We start from the raw sequence: 16,358 nt of genomic DNA on the forward strand, positions 1-16,358 counted from the left end.
TGTACATGTTATTCATTTCGTTTCATTTTCTAAAAAGTCAATAGCAGTGTGTCAATTTTTCCCCTAAAACAAAAGCAAACATTTGCGTCGATGGCACTGATTATGCCATTTAAAAAATAATGATTTCTATTATCTTTATGTATAAATACACAGGAGCCCGGAAAGTATTACAAGCCCACACAATATAAAATACTAAAAGATCGAATGTTTTGAGAAATGTGAATGTCATTTGACACAGATTTACTGAGGTGTACAGAACTGTATCGACTCTCCATCGACAAGATAGATATACTCGCATCTTTTACAAGAAAAAAGAACTTAAACATTCTATTCTGTGGAGATTTTAAAGCTAACCATGTGAACGTCTGACTCCAGTGTACATACTGATATATATAACCGATTGTTCTCATTATCGATTCCACTTGTGTTAATGGGGTGTAAACAAAACGGAAGCCAATGTTTATATTTACCTTCATTGTTCGCGTAAGGCCCAATAACTTTTATTACAATGGTCTATTAATGCGTCATGTAGGGGATTTCTGTGTGTAAAAATCGTTATTACGAACAGTACATGTATAAATCAAAATGACATTAACAGACGTTTGAATTGAATTGGTCTCCCTAGTATCATGGCGCACCTAGATAAATAATTGATAGAAATAATTTATATTATTGACCAAGTAGTTGATATATGAGCACGACTAGAAATATCGTCGCTTTGTTGTTATTATTATCTACTTATATTCATTAAATACGCTGATAACAGAGCAAGAATTTTTCGGAATTAAGTGAGTGAATTGATGCAAATTCGATGAATCTTCAAATACTCATGTATATTTCGTCACTTGATTTGCATGATCTGTATTGCCGACGAATTTATTCCACCTTTAAACACATGATTATATTTCTTGTTTTTGAGATCTCCATACAAATTCACTCTGTTTGTTTATTTATCGTCCTTGTTAAATCGATCTGATGCCGATTTTCTTTGTGGGTTTTGACACTGAAGACCATGGCCATGTTGTTAGTTCAAAGTAAGGCGATATTACACTAACGCTGAAGACTACATACACATCTCACACTTAAAATCGTAAAATTCAATATGAATATTTTATTTGTAAAGTTAAAAGTTCTCAAAAAGTAACAAAAGAAAATAGAAACATTGAATTTTATGCAGAATGTTGCCTTCAATTCAAATCATTTCAACTCTACTATCTCATTCTCATTATAAAAAAAATATTACTGATTAGGTAAAATCGACCAACTAATTGTCCCACTAGGCGTGTATTATTCATCTGTAACACGACACGTGATTGGATGATACACGGCGTCTGCAGTTGACACAGGTGTTTTGATCAGGACAGGTAGATACAAATGTAGGAACAGGTAGACTGTGCCTGTCTCTGCGGAACAGTTTCTGTAGCGGTTCGCCAGGAACAGATATATATAATTCAGTGAGAGTACGCTTCATTTGCGCGGAGATCCAGTACCTAGGTTCGCGGCCAAACGACAGCATACTGGTTGTATAGGACGTTAGACGTAGTGACTTGGATAGCATGTGCTCAGGAGTTCATTGGATTCAAAGGAAATATTTTCTTAATTTAAAGTCCTGATCAAAAAGTAGTTTTGGGAGCAAACCATTGTGCTGATATTTCTTGTGTAACAACTATGACGAAGGGAATGAGAGGAACACGTTCTGAGGGTCGTCTGATGACAGTATGGACACTCCTCGTAGTCTGTATGGGAATGGTCGGTAAGTTGTTGGAGTTTAATGCTGAAGATGATTATTGAAAGTAGTCACATGTTTTGTGGATAACAAGATGTTCGACCACAATGTGTAATTGCGGCCAGCGAGCGAGTTTGAACATTTCACACGCATTTCACCAACGTGGAAATTAGATCAGTCGGATTTACTGTGATATGCCAGAAAAGCCCATGGTGGTGAAATGCGTGTGAAATGTTACACATTGTCACGAGAAGAACGAGTATGGAGAGAAACGCTGACAAAAACACCGTCTTCACCTTATTTCTGGTATCCATTATAAACTTCAGTTACATCTGTTATTGAAGCTCACGTAAAAAATCGCCTGGGAAGTCGCTGAACTTATCAATTTTAGTTCTGATATGAAAGCGTAGTCGTCTTTTGTAAGCTTTGTGGCAAACCGTTGATAACATAACTGTACATTTTGTAATAGAATGCCACATTCTGTACGAGGAAAGAGATCTAATATTAGAAACAGTTGTGAATTTTCTAGAGGTTGCTGACTATGTCAAATTTACTGAAATGAATCAAACAGACAAAATTTATCGTTGGATAATAAGATGATGTTACCTTAAAGGATAAAAACTGTCAATAAATGGTAAAGAATATCGCAAAATTGGTACTAAATCTAAATTATCTACCATAATATTATGAACTCTGGGTAATCTGAACTCTCTCTATCATTGCCATTTCCATTTTCATTAGTATTTCACTAATATACATATGTGTCAATCTGTCATTAAGCCACATCAAAAATTTTGATTACCAGTGAAAATAAACATGATCACGGATAAAATGTTTTAGTCCACGTCCGCAATTTGATTCGAGTTTTGTATTCCTTCTTGTAAACATGAAAATATGGATATTGCCCTAAGAATCGGACGTAAGGTTTAGTGAAATATATTTCTAACGACTTAATGTTTATAAACCATTTACACGTAAGTACTTTAATTGATGTCTCATTATCCATTATCGTTTAAATCATTGAAGTAAGTTCTGAATATAAAACATAGGCATTACCGTATTTGTCTTATATATCTGTAGTGAGTTCATGGTAAATAATCTAGGTAATAGTTTATCATATGGTAACCCACTTTAACTGAGAATAATTGAAGATAGGCTAAAACTGTAGTGCACTAACAGTATATTGGATACTACTGTTACTTTGTAATTAATAGCCTTCAGGGTATTTAGAATGACACCCGCTTTAATATGTAACATACGTCTACTTATCATTATACAGTTTGTCTCGCCACACCAAGGTACGTCCAGGGTGTAGCTCAGTCTCGCCACACCAAGGTACATCCAGGGTGTAGCTCAGTCTCGCCACACCGAGGTACGTCCAGGGTGTAGCTCAGTCTCGCCACACCAAGGTACGTCCAGGGTGTAGCTCAGTCTCGCCACACCAAGGTACGTCCAGGGTGTAGCTCAGTCTCGCCACACCAAGGTACGTCCAGGGTGTAGCTCAGTCTCGCCACACCAAGGTACGTCCAGGGTGTAGCTCAGTCTCGCCACACCGAGGTACGTCCAGGGTGTAGCTCAGTCTCGCCACACCAAGGTACGTCCAGGGTGTAGCTCAGTCTCGCAACACCGAGGTACGTCCAGGGTGTAGCTGAGTCTCCCCACACCAAGGTACGTCCAGGGTGTAGCTCAGTCTCGCAACACCGAGGTACGTCCAGGGTGTAGCTCAGTCTCCCCACACCAAGGTACATCCAGGGTGTAGTTCAGTCTCGCCACACCAAGGTACGTCCAGGGTGTAGCTCAGTCTCGCCACACCAAGGTACGTCCAGGGTGTAGCTCAGTCTCGCCACACCAAGGTACGTCCAGGGTGTAGCTCAGTCTCGCAACACCAAGGTACGTCCAGGGTGTAGCTCAGTCTCGCAACACCGAGGTACGTCCAGGGTGTAGCTCAGTCTCGCCACACCGAGGTACGTCCAGGGTGTAGCTCAGTCTCGCCTCACCAAGGTACGTCCAGGGTGTAGCTCAGTCTCGCCACACCAAGGTACGTCCAGGGTGTAGCTCAGTCTCGCCTCACCAAGGTACGTCCAGCATGTAGCTCAGTCTCGCCACACCAAGGTACGTCCAGGGTGTAGCTCAGTCTCGCCACACCGAGGTACGTCCAGGGTGTAGCTCAGTCTCGCCACACCGAGGTACGTCCAGGGCGTAGCTCAGTCTCGCCACACCGAGGTACGTCCAGGGTGTAGCTCAGTCTCGCCACACCGAGGTACGTCCAGGGTGTAGCTCATCTCGCCACACCCTCGCCAGTACTCGAGGTACGTCCAGGGTGTAGCTCAGTCTCGCCACACCGAGGTACGTCCAGGGTGTAGCTCAGTCTCGCCACACCAAGGTACGTCCAGGGTGTAGCTCAGTCTCGCCACACCAAGGTACGTCCAGGGTGTAGCTCAGTCTCGCCACACCAAGGTACATCCAGGGTGTGTCTCGCCACACCAAGGTACGTCCAGGGTGTAGCTCAGTCTCGCCACACCAAGGTACGTCCAGGGTGTAGCTCAGTCTCGCCACACCAAGGTACGTCCAGGGTGTAGCTCAGATTTTCATCAGGGATATATTATCTATAGGAAAATGTCTTTTTATCCGGCCTCAGGCTTGGTTTAGTTAATGTGCTCTCAATACCAGAGCATATTTCAATTGCAGCAAAGATATTTAATCAGGAATACGTCATTGATTTTCAGTATCCTATAATGCAACATCACTTTATCATATACAGCGTGAGTGGCTTTAATCTCAAAGATTGTGAAATTTACTTTCTTGATGACTGCATTAAAACTTGCTATCGATCGGGAGTTTATTCTGCTATAACTTCAAATTCTATAGATCTAATGGAAAGAGGCGGTCAATAATGTCAACAAAAGTTCGCAGTTATTTCCATTTCATGTAAATTCAACATTCCCTTATGTGTAATGACTATGCATTAAAACTGCTTCGCAATCATCTGTTTCCCATCTAAGCTTCCATCAATAGGTTTCCTTTCAAGCTCCACGTTTCATGTTTTCATTCTGGCATTTGCTTTCTTTTCATTCTTATTCAGATTTGTTTCAATTCTTTTAGAATAATGTATACCGATTTGAGGTTAGACTAGGCCTATCATTTATCATTTATAATATTTTTCCTGTTGTCATCCAAACATATTCATGTTTGATTTTGTCATTTGTTCAACCCACCAGATATCGTTCCGACAACTTTTTGGTTTGTCTTTTCCTTACAGAAGACATACTCCTTGACGAGATTCTTTATACATGTAGAAAAAATGTATGCGTCATGCTTGTAAAATTGGATCTGCTCAATAACAAGAAACATTTTTCTGATAGCCAATAACCTGATACATTTTTGTTTATTTCCGATAAAAATATTAGAATTATAGCTTTAATGTGGGTTTGTTTCTGTTGTGATTTCCATTGGGTTTTGACTCAACCTATTTATTAAAAGAAGTTAAGCAATCTTTAGTTCTGGATCGTTTGGATTGTTTGCACAACACTGGAAGCTTATTTTAAACGCACGCGAACCATTTTTTTAAACAAAAGTTTTAAAGTAATTTCATCAGGATATACGAATGAGTTTTCTTTACTATACACTCTTATAAATGAAGAATATTAAGTCCCTATTCATATGTACTCATGTGATTTTCCCCACTCAGTTTACATCTTTACTGTAAACTAACTTCACTGTAGTTTTTTCATGATATCCATTTTAAAACAACTTGGCGAAGATTAACATTCGCATAATTAAAAATTGAACTGAAATTCCTTTCAATATCTATGATGTAGATATTAATTCGCAGAGATGATTTTTCTGAAATTTACTCTGTTTGCTAAAATAAATAGCCTGCAAAGAACGATGGTCTTCAGTATATTCTACAGACATGTCTAACCCCTTTGTGTTACTGACTTGTATAGACCATCATAGTATCAAAGTAAATAGTAACAAAGAAGTTCTATTTAGTAACTAACGTATATAGTTTTTTAATGATATCTGTTAAACTCTGACCGTATCTTAAAATCGCTGGGATTTTTTCCCTCTTCCGTTTACTTGCTAAGGGAAATTTGTCTTTGGGTTATCACATAACTCTTAACTTAGATTTCCATTTATCGTCATGCAAGTCCTTTAGAGTAGAAGCTTAATTGTTCCTCTCCATTTTTCGATGATTACTACTTAGTGGCTCGCACTGACTTTTTTTCGACAATCATAAATTTTAAAGAGAATTTCCCAACGTCTAATCTGTATCATTGCTCGAGTAAAGTTTCTAGAGGTTTTTCAATGTTTTTGAAGTGAACTTTTGAGGATGAATTTATATGAGGTATATCAGTGTGATCTAACATTATCACGCTGGTTGATTTGATTAGTTCTATTTTACTAAAAGCTTTGTGTGTTGTGTTGTTTAGTGGGACAGTACAACTTCACGGTGTTCGAGACAATGTATCCTCATGTACATCTGGAACAAAACTGCTCAAGTATTGGTCTTCAGCTGGCCAAGGTGGACAGCCAGGAGAAGTGGGATCAGGCCCACGACATCCTCACTCATGGTTTAAGGTGCAGTATGGATTTTACGAATAATATTTATATTACTGCTATCATTCTATATCGTCCGTTTATTGAATTACAAACGTCTCTAATAACAGGTTTAAACAATTTTCCTATTTTAATTCCACAGCAACAAATATTTATCTATGTACCCAATAGTATAAAAGACCGCAAACTTGTCTAGATCGTGTATGAGTTTAAGAGGAAGAAAGGAAATCATATCATAATCATATAATTAATTTTTCTTTGTTTTCATACCAAATCTGGCTTCCTGATTGGCCAATATTTTTTTTGCATACCACTATGGAAAAAAAAACCCGAGGATGGCGCGAAACCTCGACGTTATCGTGACGTCACAATAGAGACATTGACGTTGCGTATTGATTCGGAAAAAAGAATCCTTTGAAAAAACACTATAATGTTACATTTAAACATACTTCATTTTATCAAATAGAGTATAAAATTAATTTTAAGTATTGATGTCACTATTTTTTAATTTTATCGGGGTATGAAAAAAAAATGTTTCCAAACTTTTGTGAGAATCCGCTACGCGGATTCACACAGTTTGCAAACATTTTTTTTATACCCCGATAAAATTAGAAAATAGTGACATCAATGCTTAATTAATCCGTCTTTGCATACTAGAATTACAAAGTTACCTTCCTTGTGTATGGTTGCTGATAGCGGTCATCTCGTGTTGTCGCCTTGTCGAGTTGTCATGGTTTCAAACTGCAACAACCGGAGATATAACAGATAAAATATCGACTTGTCGCGTTTTCGATTCACAAAACACCACAAGATGGCGGGTAGCTATTCATTGACGTCATTGTTTTTTGTGCTAAAATCGCGTCGTTTTCTCTGAAAAGTATGATGTTAGGCTCGACAAATGACGTCGAAATCAACACCTACCCACAAGGGCAGATAACTATGCAATACAGAGGGAATATACATATAGAGGTTAGATAATAGAGATTATTTATCTTTCGGTTGTGTCTCATGATGCTTATGCGTTTGTGATATTTTAGCAAAATATGTTGTTGAAGATTGTACGATGTATGTGAGTGAATGTGGTTATGATACGTGTAGCATGATAAAGAATTAATCGATGATGTATCACCTTTTCTGTTCACAATTACTGTCGGGTCATTTGTTTGATATCAATCCAAATTATTAAAAATTAAAATAAATTTGTCACTTTTTGTAATTATTATTATACTTTCATCAAATAAGAGAATGGTTCACTGGAGAAATGAATAAAAAAAAATAATAAAAAAACAGCTTTTTATTTAAAATGTCTTTTAATATGTCAAATGTGTTTTAGTAATTTTAGGTAATATTCAAATGAATAAAAAGTAAAAATCACATGATTTTGACATCTCAACCCAAAATTCCCTATAGAATAATGTCAACTCAGATAGTAACCATGCGCTTATCTAACAATATGAAACCACATTTTTGTGGCAAAATCACGAGATTACCGAGTATGTTTCACATTATATTATGATTAGTTTTTTTCAGGTGAATATGCGATATTTTCCCTAAAATTACATCATTTTATTTGAAGATTAGTTCAGATGTTTTTATGCGGATCAAAACTGATTGGAAAAAATAAACATGGATGACTGTGACGATTTGCTAAAGAGAAACTGTGGTACTTGATAAAACAATCGATATCGAGTTTTTTTCTTCTTTATCATTTCCTTTCAGGCGTATGCCGCAAAGGGATGTATACATTGGTCTCTACTACAACGCTAGCCTGGACAAGTTTTTCTGGGTGGATGGCGAGGAAATGACATGGACAAAGTGGTACTTCAACGAACCATTCAATCCGACATTGAGACCCTGTGTGGTGATGGCAGTGGACGGGTACCTTAACTTCAGAACCGTCGACTGTACATATGAACTATTCTACGCGTGCAGCAAGGAAAGTAAGCTGTAATTATATATTAGTCAGTCGTGTAACGTGGTCTTGTGGTCGATTGACATTGAAAATCGACCATTCATACAGCAAAATGGCCAATCAAAGGTTAAAAGACGATCGATCGTTAGTATTTCACCAGAATAAGTTTCCTGGCCTTTTTACTATAAACACCCTGATGGATGTCCGATATGTATCCCTATATGAAGGGTAGGTTATAATTAACTACATGTAATTTGCTATGTACAGGACACAATCAACCCCCAAAGTGGTACTTTCTGATCTGTCACAATCAATGGAAATCTGAAAAAAGATATGAATAAATTTAATGTTTTTAGCTCACCTGGCCCGAAGGGCCGGTGAGCTTATGTCATGGCGCGGCGTCCGTCGTCCGTCGTCCGTCGTCTGTCGTCCGTCCGTCCGTCCGTCCGTCCGTCAACATTTCCTTTAAATCGCTACTAGTCATAGAGTTCTGCATGGATTGTAAACCAAATTTGGCCACAAACATCCTTGTGGGAGGGGGAACAGAACTTGTATAAATTTTGGCTCTGACCCCCCCGGGGCAGGAGGGGCGGGGCCCAATAGGGGAAATAGAGGTAAATCCTTTAAATCGCTACTTGTCCCAGAGTTTTGCATGGATTGTAACCAAATTAGCCACAAACATCCTTGGGGGAAGGGAACAGAACTTGTATAAATTTTGGCTCTGATCCCCCAGGGGCAGGAGGGGCAGGGCCCAATAGGGGAAATAGAGGTAAATCCTTTAAATCGCTACTTTTCATAGAGTTCTGAATGGAATGTAACCAAATTTGGCCACAAACATTCTTGGGGGAAGGGGAACAGAACTTGTATAAATTTTGGCTCTGGTCCCCCGGGGGCAGGGAGGGGCGGGGCCCAATAGGGGAAATAGAGGTAAATCCTTTAAATCACTACTTGTCCCTGGAGTTCTGCATGGATTGTAACCAATTTGGCCACAAATATCCTTGGGGGAGGGGGAACAGAACTTGTATAAATTTTGGCTCTGACCCCCCGGGGCAGGAGGGGTGGGGCCCAATAGGGGAAATAGAGGTAAATCCCTTTTAAATCGCTACTTGTCCCAGAGTTTTGCATGGATTGTAACCAAAATTAGCCACAAACATCCTTGGGGGGAAGGGGAACAGAACTTGTATAAATTTTGGCTCTGATCCCCCAGGGGCAGGAGGGGCAGGGCCCAATAGGGGAAATAGAGGTAAATCCTTTAAATCGCTACTTGTCATAGAGTTCTGAATGGAATGTAACCAAATTTGGCCACAAACATTCTTGGGGGAAGGGGAACAGAACTTGTAATAAATTTTGATAAAATTATAAATAGAATACAATAAATGAATCATTATGAAAAAAAATTAAAAGATAAGTATAAAAATGTAATTTTCATTTAAGAATTGCAAACAAAATTTATTTCATAACCCGATGGAATTAAAAAATAGTGACTTCAATGCTTATAATTTATTTTCCAGGCTACTTTATAAAATGAGATACGTTTACGATTCCATTGATTTTTTTCCAAGGGATTTTTTTTTCCAAATCAATATGCAACGTCAATTTTTTATCGTGACGTTACGATAACGTCGGGTTTCCGCGCCATTCTCGGATATTTTTTTCATCGTGTAATGAAAAAATGAATCGGCCAATCAGAAAGCCAGAAACAAAGAAAAATTAATTATTAAAATTTTGAAACTAAAAAACTACCCAGACATTTAGCTCTAAATAGTATAAGCATTTAAAACGCACTTTCACAATAATATCTTTGGAACCACTGGGTCTATTTACCATGCATAAGATTAGTCTCCTATGAATAGTGCATATCATGTACGCCAAGCAATAACCATTTAAAACTAACATAGAATGGTTATAGAATGGTGGTAAATAAATAAAAATATATATACCATGGAGACTAAATGGAATAAAACCTGATGTTTCAGCAGAGTAAACGTCTTCTACTGTCCAAACAGATCCGGATTAAGTGTGGGCAAAGCCAAAAACCGAAAATCATTGATTACAACATAGTATCTAGTTAAGGAAGAATCAAACACGACCAAGCCAAGAAATTCAAGTTTTCAATACCCGTGTATATATACGACCACCTGCCAAATATTTATGAACATAATTATATATTGATTGATTTCCATTTTGGGGTATGGCAACAGTTAATAATACCATGCCATGAATAATTGTATAGATGCGTTGTTCATGATAGCTTTAACGACATTGCACCCCGGATGTAACACGTTTTTGTCAATTATATAAGATTGGTTTTTGCTTAGCAACGTATGCACGTTTGTCATTGTGATTGAATTTGATCGACCAATGTATCCAACATAAAAGTAGATCAGGTTATAATCCAGGATTACTATGTCAGGTTGAGCAATTTTAATGTTTTTATTGATTTCTCCTAATGTTACCACAGACAAAATCATTATCTTTGTCAGGGTATTTTATTGTTAATTTTGGAATGATTATAAATATGCAGGCCTACTTATCCTTAGCCTACTTGTCTATCAAAAGAGAAGACATCGGCCGTAAGGTCACCGGTAATTTACAAAGTGAATAACAAACAAGTAAAACAATGTGGTATTCAATTATGTTTCCCTTCCAAACTATGAAATTGGAAGTTTTATAATTGTAAAATATATCACCACAATACAAATATTCAAAGACCCCAGATTAGTTATTTGGTGCTTTTACGTTACTTTCACTATTTTGTGTTTATTTTCCAGTCTTTCCTACCACCACACCTGCTCCACCTGTGGTACGTAATTATATATCTGTATTATACTGTATACCAAATACAAGTGTATTTAGTACCAAATAGCGATCACCATATGTGAGCGTTTCGTGCTAAAAGTATACATGTATAACGTAACGTGTTACGTTTGACTTGCTTGAAACTAGTGTCCGTAACAGGGAAAGCTAACCAATTACCAATGTTACAATTTAACATCCATTTTTGTAAGATTGTGTTACTAAATTACGTAAATATTTTTCGTATTATGTTATTCTAACGTTATTGTTATGAAGAAAACTAATTTGACTTTTTTGATATTCATTCTGTTTTTTATCATATTCTATTGATAATTTTTATTTGTAGACCATAAAAATGGTGAGTATATGTAGTAATATTTGGATTAGTCTTTCTGTGTCAACATTTCTCTATTTAACTTAAATTCCATTTAAAACCAAAAACTTGATCTGAATAGAAATCTGTCTCATTTTTATATAAAACTTTCATCCGTATTCGTATTGTGGTACATTTGCTTCCTATGAATTTTCGTTTCGCAATATCATCTCTTTTATAGCACTCTCCATGGTAAGTAGTGTTGTCACTCGATCATAGTACAACGATGTTGTATAATACATCCAAATTATATGCGATTTCTCGGTAGCTTTTGGAATATATCTTTAATAGCATATCTTATTACCTTTAAAAGAAATTAAATATAAAGCACATCGGAAACGTACCGTTTCAAAAGATATCTTATATTTTAAAGCTATCTTACAATCATATGTATGAAAGTATTTTGGATTATTATTTGTCCCATGAAAACTGCCAACATGATTGGCCACATAAAGCTATCAGCATGGTGAAAATTACGAATTAAAGAAATTCATGAAGGTTGAACTAGATATTACTCTGCTGGGTTCAGGAAACCAACATTGGGATTGGTTTCAATGTATCAAGTGTTATTTATCTTAATTAGCAAACACTCTAAACATCAGTGATCAATACAGTAATCACTAATAAATACGACATTTTACGATCAAAGACTGGTAACGTAAATTGAATTGTCATTAACTTCCAGTTTTCTATCACGTAATTTCATTGCAGCTATGTTACATTAGTGATCCGTGTCGACATCTTAACAATATCGTATCTATGCAATAGTTTAATGACGTTGTATACTAAATTAAATGTATAAAAACATAATTTTCTTATTTCAAATTGTTTTGAATCACGAACGCGAACAATGATCCGATGAACAAATCATTTCTGATTAAGAAACTTATTCAGATTTATTTTATTAACAGCAGATATATATTCCATCTCCTGTTTCACATTGTGCTTCATTTACACTATGTAAACTTCTTCATCACTCAATTCAAGCAACAAAATTGACAATCCGTAAATAAATATGTATATCACTACAATACACTCCGATGTTTGAAGCTAATATTCGCTTTGTTTTAAATACGTTTACAGCCCTGAAGATAGGGCATAGAAATGTACCTGCTGTCCCTATTGCATGATAGTAAAAGGCGACTAAATTTATGATCTTGCCTGTTCTTTTTTTCCTTATTTTCGTTATTCTTCCTTACGTCTTCTTTGACATCGCCTCACTTTGGGCCTTCTTTTGAGCTCTGTAAGGAAGGCTCTGGGCTCTGTCCTCTATCCGAGACACACCATAGTCTGTAGTAGTTTCTGCTCCTGCTGGGCGCTCAGCATTGGTTTAGCCATATGGCTGGGTTGAATGTGCTTGTTTGGTGTCTTTGGTGGCATGTTTCAGTGAAATAGCACTTTAAAAATGTCAATTATAATTTCCTCTATTACAACAAGACGGAAAAGGGGCAATAATTCCTCTATTACAATAAGACGTAACACGAATATACCGCAGTATCTCAAAACACACTGCATACATGGAGAAACCGTCCTAAAATGACCCTGGTTGTTAATAGGACGTCAATTTAATCAAACAGATATTACTATTATACATTTTTTGTCAATAAAACATTGAGGAGTTTTGTTAAAAACCCCGAATAATGACAGATAAATACTTTGTAATCGATAGTTGTGCAAGTAAACTATATTTACCCAAATAAGCTGTTAATATTTGTTATAACATGCTCTTTACATGAACTTGTTTATAAAAGCAATTCTGCAATTGACTTTGCAATTGCAAGGGACCATCGCTGCTCACAACTAATTAATATTTTCTACTTTACTTTTATTGCTATACATTATTTTTTGTATTTACAAATTTTATACCGTATCTCTTTATACTCTAACCACAGTCTTCGAGCTACGGAAGCCCATACGAGATGATCACTGGCCTTACCATTGGGTTCTTGGTGTTTGGATTTCTCTGCGCTCTCTGCATTCTGATGTGTTGGTGCTGCTTCTTCTCTAATGCCAAGCTGAGGAAGAAGCTGGACCCTGTAAAAGTCGCCACATACAGCGTCAGTGCCGCACGAAGCAACAAGGCCGAACCCAATCCGCGCCAGCCTGCCTTCACCAAATCCAAAACTACGGGCTACGATAATCCAATGATGGCTGGCCATGGATCGACTGTCGACGATTTTCCACAAAAGCCCAAGACAGCTCCTACAGTTATAGGTATTGGTGCAGCGGAGTTTGACGACATCCCATCCAAACCAAACAGCGCATCTTCGGGCCGCTCAGTCAGCATCAACGACAGCTTGCCCTCATCAAAGGACGGTAGTAATGAGGCGTTCGGATTTATGTGAAAAAGGAGACAGCATTAGCAAACCATGTCTGCATACTGAAAACGTCCGCTAAATTAAATGCGAAATAGAACTAGTCTTGAAATAGCAGCACTGACAGACATATTTTCTAGAACTTGCTCTTTGTACTCGAATGTGACACTTTTATGTGGATTTTGTTTTGTGGCAAAAAATAAAATTAACAAAGTCAAATAAGTAAAAAATAAAAACAAATTGACAGCTATTCGTCAGTTTTTCTTATACGTAATATTTCATATTTGAAATTCTCTGCTCATCGGTAGATAGACCCCTATCACCTTGCAGTGTCGGGAGAGGAAAGATTCGGCTATCGATTCACGAAATTATAAATTAAGATATATACGCAACAGCATTTCGTCAGTTTTTCTAATTACGTATTTTTAATCATACAGTTGTCTTGTGTTTTGTCTTTAATGTGTATTAGAGTGCAATGTCAGTTTTAGTTTTGATTTTCACTTCATAAGATTCATACACACGACTAAGGGTAAGTATCCTCTCGGTAATTCCCTTTTAAACGAGTTTTATTCATCTAGAATTATTCATTTACAATTCATAATGATATTATATGATTTTATTTATACTTGGGGGCAATGCTTAGATGTCATTCTTATCGACCGTGCCTTATTGGACTTCTACATTCAGAAAAACCCATAATGATAATAAGTATTGCTATATAGGTAAAATGTTGGTTTGTTACCAAAAGACATTGTATTTTAGAAAAAAAATCCTAGATTTTTCCTCTTTGTTGTTCAAGATTGGTGTAGAAGTCCTTGATTTACTCCTAAAGAGCGACGAACTCTCTTTTCTACCTTTCCATTGTTATTGTTAACTTCAAGTTGATAAAGAATGCTTCTATTTGCATATGAAAGTATGGTTAAGAGTCGCATGTATTAGCCGTCACTTAACATTATACGATTTGTCGATACATTTTTTTTTGCCCTTCAGATAGAGCGTTAGGATTGTCACCTCAATTGCATAGTCGTACAAGGCGACTATATTTCTGATATATGTTTGTGTTCCCCTGTAAGGGAAACTCTGGTGTTCTGATCAGGATCAATTTGATATGTATCGATAAGGTTTCGCTATAATGTTGGTAAGATTCACCCTTATATTACCATATAGATAGGACTTAACATCAAGATCACATCAAATCACATCATTTTCCCAGTTAAACATTATTCAAAAGAGTCCTTTAAACATCTTTAAAGCCACATTATACGCAACTATCAACAAAAATTCAAGTTAAATTCGACTCCGATATTGTTAGTATTAGTAGATATAGATGAAATTAAGTTATATTAAAGAATATTTATAATGTTTTTTTTTAAACTTTGGTATAGCAGTTGTTGAAAGTCGATACATGTAAACATGCCTTCATTTTAACCTGGTCGCCATAGAAGTTACGATTATTGCCGAACGGAAGTCTGAAAGTTCATGACCCGTTTTCGGAAGAGTTCGGACAGACGTTACGTAGTTACGGTAGTCACATGACGTTCTCGGCAATGACGTTACAATGTCGGCTAACTTCGGCTTGTTTGACTGAGTGGGACCCACCTAGCGATGTTCAATATTTATTTGATTTTTATCCAAATATTCCAAATCATAATCGTTCATCTTGACTTCGATTTAGTCTTGTCTCTGCATGATTTACAACAGGATTTTTTTTCAACATTCTTTTAAATCATGAAAAAAATAAGAAAAATACGGATATTGGGCCTTAAATGTTATCAGTCATACTTGATATTACATAGATTACTCGTATATTCAAATAAATGTTGGTAGTGTATTTTTCTTCATTCAGGAAAATAGTATGGACATAATGTTCAAATGTGGAAGTTTGTTTATTGCTTAATATTAATCATATTAATGTCATATTTCAATATTATCTATTGCGTTAGAGACGTTAAAAATTATTGGAATTATATCGAGATATTTGTGAGAGATTTAAAATCTCTCTAGTAACATAGAAGTCGAGGATTTAAAAAGAAGGTTCGATTTATTAGTTGAATTACATCTGTTTGCGATAAATTAATTACGTTGTCAATAAAATATTTTTCAGCATTTAAAGTGATATTTCCAAGAAAATGAATACATGTAAATATGAAAAAAAATACTTTAGATTTTGTGATTTATCTACCTGCTGTGCTAGATTTCGTTTTGTTTCAAATAAAAGTATGTTGGTGTTATATTTCTGTTGTTTTTTCTTTTTCTTTCTGAATTACTGAATTACACAGATTATTTTTGTTCAGACAACCATTAAACTTAATTGAAATATCTATGTGTGAATCCAATATATCCGGATTTCGTCAATCATTTTAGCCACAACAATCAAGGTAGCTTTTACATGGATTGTAATGGTCGTTATTCCGCTTACGCTTTATAACTTTAAAATTAGAAAAGTTGAGTTAATCAATAAAGTATAGTTTCAGGTTTGATAGCCTCAGCTACCGCTCGATTTTAGTTTGATGATAGAGGATTCTATATTCATCGCAATGAAAGATGAGATACCAAACATTGTTTGTGCGAAACATAAAGAAGAAACTCGGAATAATGTATCAACTGAAAACAGCTAATACCCGATTCTATAGAAATACACGTTAATGTGGCGCGGAGAAAACACGATTTTTCAAT

The 16,358-nt window shown here is 36.4% G+C and overlaps 1 protein-coding gene across 1 annotated transcript; it reads left to right on the forward strand.

Moving 5' to 3' along the window:
• Positions 1 to 1,347: 1,347 nt before the first annotated feature.
• Positions 1,348 to 15,913, forward strand: LOC138315993 (uncharacterized). The gene is made up of 5 exons (XM_069257449.1): positions 1,348 to 1,753; positions 6,160 to 6,307; positions 8,006 to 8,226; positions 10,970 to 11,001; positions 13,260 to 15,913. Exons 1-5 carry the CDS (start codon positions 1,669 to 1,671, stop codon positions 13,710 to 13,712), a joined length of 939 nt encoding a protein of 312 aa, XP_069113550.1. The 5' UTR covers positions 1,348 to 1,668; the 3' UTR covers positions 13,713 to 15,913.
• The last annotated feature ends 445 nt before the right edge of the window (positions 15,914 to 16,358 follow it).

Source organism: Argopecten irradians, chromosome 2 (assembly GCF_041381155.1).
Source record: "Argopecten irradians isolate NY chromosome 2, Ai_NY, whole genome shotgun sequence".
NCBI classification, from domain to species: domain Eukaryota; kingdom Metazoa; phylum Mollusca; class Bivalvia; order Pectinida; family Pectinidae; genus Argopecten; species Argopecten irradians.

What these genes read in the sequence shown, in the direction of transcription:
- LOC138315993 (XM_069257449.1), top strand. Translation starts at nt 1,669, where the DNA reads ATGACGAAGGGAATGAGAGGAACACGTTCTGAGGGTCGTCTGATGACA. An exon ending in CTACGCGTGCAGCAAGGAAA is followed by an intron (nt 8,227 to 10,969) that starts GTAAGCTGTAAT and finishes TTTATTTTCCAG; the next exon opens with TCTTTCCTACCACCACACCT. An exon ending in CCACACCTGCTCCACCTGTG is followed by an intron (nt 11,002 to 13,259) that starts GTACGTAATTAT and finishes CTCTAACCACAG; the next exon opens with TCTTCGAGCTACGGAAGCCC.